This window comes from Eurytemora carolleeae, unplaced genomic scaffold, assembly GCF_000591075.1.
Source record: "Eurytemora carolleeae unplaced genomic scaffold, Eaff_2.0 scaffold2753, whole genome shotgun sequence".
Lineage (NCBI taxonomy): Eukaryota > Metazoa > Arthropoda > Copepoda > Calanoida > Temoridae > Eurytemora > Eurytemora carolleeae.
The window spans coordinates 1,062-6,153 of NW_019398642.1; the positions used below are offsets into that span (position 1 = coordinate 1,062).

General features: G+C 32.1%; 1 protein-coding gene across 1 annotated transcript in view; it reads right to left on the bottom strand.

Moving 5' to 3' along the window:
- The window catches only part of LOC111717558 (tyramine receptor 1-like), a 3,587-nt gene extending 1,055 nt beyond the window's left edge, over positions 1-2,532 (bottom strand). The window contains exons 1-2 of the mRNA XM_023493057.1: positions 2,303-2,532; positions 481-585 (exon numbers count right to left, since the gene is read on the bottom strand). Coding sequence (XP_023348825.1) covers positions 481-585; positions 2,303-2,389 — 192 coding nt within the window. The 5' untranslated portion in view covers positions 2,390-2,532. The remainder of the gene's footprint in view (positions 1-480; positions 586-2,302) is intronic.
- Between the last annotated feature and the right edge of the window lie 2,560 nt (positions 2,533-5,092).

The window sequence follows — 5,092 nt, forward strand, 5'->3', positions numbered from 1 at the left end:
GTCCAAGAAAAAGAAATGTCCCGATTCCTAAGTGTTTGGTAAACAATATAAGCTTTATGTGTTTGAGTTTCCTTTGAAAGAATCTGTGAAAGGAGGATAAAAACACTTTATATTTGTTGATTAAAGTAGTCTTTCATTATAATAGAGTGTCATTCACAACGATACCTATTGACCCTCCATGTAAAGATGGCAATGCCCGATTCACAACGGTACCCTTAAAACCTTTATCTGACCTTAATAATGTGGAAGATTTTTTCTAAGTGTTAAAGTTATTGATAATTCCTTTATGTTTTCTTGGAGGAAATATGCGCATGTTACTTTTGCAGAGAAGCCACAATTAAAAATAACCCGTTTTCAAAACTACAAACATTGATATCTAATTTATACTTTATCAGACAGAACTTTAAAGGGTACCGTTGTGAATCAGGCATTACCAACTTTGAATAATTGCTTTCTGTCCATTTAGTAAAATGATCTTACATAGCAGGTTGGCTGATCATCTGAGTCTGATTGATTTAAAGAATTGATTTGATGAGAAGATGAGGTTTGGTTGATAGAGAAGGACCAATCACAACCTTCCTCATCCTAAAACGTAAAATTTTTAAACAAAAATAATTAAAAATAGTCCTGAGCTGAAAACTTTAGAATGGTGGATATCAAGATTAATGCTTAAACTCCTGGTTTTACTAAACCCAAGATTATTTTAATACGCATTTGATATCCAAGAAAGAAGTTACAAATTTAACCAATCAGCGTGTCATGTTAAAATGTACTCTTTATAACTTTTGAAAAACCGGTTTTGATTTCTGGTGTTGATGGTGTTATATCAATTGAACTAAGCATCGATTGAACGAACGTAGGTTTTGGATTAATGTTTATTAAGACTAACGTTCAAAATGACAATAGTCCTAAAATATGTTTTTTAATAATTTCATATTAACATGATTAAATTTACATTTGTTTAAATGCTCTAAAAGCTGGCATGTGAAAAGCTGAATTTAATTCAATCGGATATTAGTCCAATCGATATAGCATTGTATCTGTAATTGTTATCAAACGTAACTTTTATACAGTAGAAATATCCAAAAAGATGATTCTAAGAAGAAAATCAGAAGTGTGTACATTGGATAATCAGATTAAGTGATCGTGATTAAGGATATCTCATTCTAAAGTTTTCAGTTCAGAGCTTTTTCATTATTACAAATCTAAAATTTACTTCTTTAAAAAAAGCTTTAAATTGGATAAAGTAACATTTGTCAAATGTTAATATTTGTCCAAAATAGAAATAAATTTTTTAAAACATTTTTCCGGCGTACTTGTTTTTATGGGCTGGCCATAAACAGGGCTAAACCATGAAATATCAAAATATCAAAACTGTGAGACATGTTATTGATACAGTAGAACCCGTCTTTATAGTGCAAGAGAAAATAGACTATTTTTAAGTGACAACGATGACAATACCATTAAAAGCTTTGTCTGATCAAGTATGAATTAGATATTCATGTTTTTGTTTATTCAAACTGTTTATTTCTTTTGTGGATTTTCTGCAAAAGTGACTTGAGCACTGTTTTCTGAAGAAACTGTGGAGAAATTAAACACTTTTTAATCAGAAAAAGGAATTATCTTCCGGCATTTTTTTTATGAGATTATCATGAATGTTGAAATATCAGTATTATCTTTATCGCTTATCCCATCAGCAATTAACAATTGCATTATCAGTTTTACAATTTTATTTGAAAATCAATATATATTGTCGATTTTTATTTATCCATTAGATAAATCATTTCATTGTTATTTGCTGAAAAATCTGAACCCACTTAAAAAATTACCAAGCATGAAAGAAACTAATTTTAAAATGTTCAATTTTGAACGGTTAAAATGTTAATTGATAAAAACATCTCAACGCATTTGAAAATCTTAAATCTTCATAAATATATACTTCTTCAAGTACAGGGTATCCCACAAAGGATGAGACCTCTAAAACCATGAAGATCTAAAAGAATTTTTTTTCTTTCCAATTGAAGATTTCGCCATATATTGACGCAATAAACTGTGGTTTAAGGTTTAATCATGGTGTTTGCATTACTTGCAGAGTTAAAATATAATTGTAAGGATATAGTTTAATGTATTGTAAATGTTGCGCGGTCAACTGCACTGCACATTGGTAATCGTCTTCGTATTTCCTTGAATTTGTTACAAAGGTATACCCCAAGGTATAAACTACCTGGAAAGTATAAGGTATACCCTAAGGTATAAACAACCTGGAAAGTATAAGGTATACCCCAAGGTAGGTATAAACTACCTGGAAAGTATAAGGTATGCCCCAGGGTGGGTAGAAGAGTGGAGGAACAGAAATCATGGTGCTCAGTGTCCAAACTGTTATCAGCATTAAACAACAGATGTTAGGAGTCCTATTAAATAATCATGCATGAAAAGTGATTAATAAAAGTGCATTTATAATTGCATTGTCACCCAAAATGGATGAGAGTTTGGAGACATCTCACCCACTTTTTCAGTTTTTTTGACTCCCTGCACCCTCTGTTTAAATCTTAAGCTTAAAACAGTCCCTTTAAAACACAAGCTTAAAACAGTCCTTTTAAACCACAAGCTTAAAACAGTTCCTTTAAACCATAAGCTTGAATCAGTTCCTTTAAACCACAAGCTCAAAACAGTTACTTTAACCATAAGCTTAAAGCTTTCTCTTTAAACCATAAGCTTAAAGCAGTCCCTTTAAACCACAAGGTTAAAGCAGTCCCTTTAAACCACAAGCTTAAAACAGTTCCTTTAAACCATAAGGTTAAAGCAGTCCCTTTAAACCACAAGCTTAAAACAGTCTCTTTAAACTATAAGCTTAAACCAGTCCCTTTGTACCACAAGCTTAAAGCAGTTCCTTAAAAACATAAGCTTAAACCAGTCCCTTTAAACCACAAGCTTAAAGCAGTTCCTTAAAAACATAAGCTTAAAACAGTCCCTTTAAACCACAAGCTTAAAGCAGTTTCTTTAAACCACAAGCTTAAAACAATTCCTTTAAACCACAAGCTCAAAACAGTAACTTTAACCATAAGCCCAAAGCAGTCTCTTTAAACCATAAGCTTAAAGCAGTCCCTTAAAACCACAAGGTTAAAGCAGTCTCTTTAAACCACAAGTTTAAAACAGTTCCTTTAAACCACAAGCTTAAAAAGGGTCCCTTTAAACCACAAGTTTAAAACAGTCTCTTTAAACCACAAGCTTAAAACAGTTCCTTTGAACCACAAGCTTAAAAAAGTCCCTTTAAACCACAAGGTAAAAGCAGTCTCTTTAAACCATAAGCTTAAAACAGTCCCTTTAAACCAAAAGCTTAAAACAGTCCCTTTAAACCACAAGTTTAAAACAGTCTCTTTAAACCACAAGCTTAAAACAGTTCCTTTAAAACATAAGCTTAAAACAGTCTCTTTAAACCACAAGCTTAAAACAGTCCCTTTAAACCACAAGTTTAAAACAGTCTCTTTAAACCACAAGCTTAAAACAGTTCCTTTAAAACACAAGGTTAAAGCAGTATCTTTAAACCATAAGCTTAAAGCAATCCCCTTAAACCACAAGCTTAAAACAGTCCCTTCAAAACACAAGCTTTTTTAAAATCTAGATATTTATTTACGTATCATGGTTATTATATTTAACAGAGATATCAACATATATAAATTACAATTGGATTACGAAAGTAATGTGTACATACTTTTAAGTTAGATAATCATACTGATACATTTTCATTTTTTTCAAAAAATTTAGAAACTTGGATTTGTCTTGTAAGACGAACAATTTGGTTAGCATTGAGAATATGTTGCTTTTAACTAATACTTAATATGTTTTTAAAATTCATCTTCATACTATTGGAGCATTTAAAAGGAGGAAATTGATGAGAGTGCATTAAACAGATTTTATGTAAAAATGGTATAATGTCGAAAAGAGTATTGTGGACAACTACGATTTTACTGATGGTGAGCATTGGAGGTTCGTCATCAGTATTACACTAATTGAATTACATCGTCTTGTTGCTAAATAGCAGACGTAATTTTGAAAAACAGAATATTTTGGGTACATACTGGCTAGGAACTTTGATGGTTCCTTCCTGCACGTTTTTCCTTTTATGTAGTTAATATTCTACACTGCCTAAGTGGCCAAAGCTCGTTATAGGAACATTAATTTCAATTTGTGCAAGGACGCATTAAATTTAAGCAATAGACAACATGTAAAACTTAAGTTCTACGGTACTGACTAGAAAAGTGGAAAGGGATTCATATTTAACCCTTTCATTTTTGTAATAAATCTCAAGGTGTAGTCAGGTATGATGCACGGTAATATCGTGCATGGTTTTAGTCTCATCTTCTTCGTGATTTTAGGCGATGAGGTTTGAAGGTTCAGGAGACGTTTCTGCTTCCACAGACTGAATCAGTAAAAAACAAGCATTAGTTTATTGTGAGAGAAGATTTAAGGATTGGGAAAGGCTTCAAATTATAAACAGGAGTCCTCATAATTTTACGGATTGATAAGGATTTAATTAGTAAGACGTTCAAAATATAGATACTCGGCTGTACTGGTAGGTTTTATTCCTGCATACTTTAATTAACCTCACGGACACAGAACATCCCCTTTCTGTACAAGTTGGTATTATATGCTTGAAATAGCAAAGTTTTATGTCCGAGATGTTAAATTAAAAGTTAGCGGGTGAGGAGACACTATTATAACCTTAGCTATCATTCTCAACGTTTAACTTTTGTTAACAGTATGTTATAAGAAGTTCGTTTAAGTAAAGAGGTATGACGTGAAGGTTTTTTTTTAAAATTAGACAATTGGTTTTGCATGCTCAGGGTTTATAATTTTATTCAGAAAAATGATTTAATACCGTGTACATTAGGTTTCGACCTTAACATTCCAAATAGTTCCATGTTCACGCTCGTGTTCTCTGTGTATAGAAGGTTAAAAACTCATTGGTAAAGAAAGAGATCTGCCACTCATCACGGGACTTATGGAAATATATTTTTTACCGTTATTGTGTACTCGGTGCTGAGTCTGTTAAGTCTCTCAGGTGCCCGCTCATTCGTCATCCCGGTTTCCG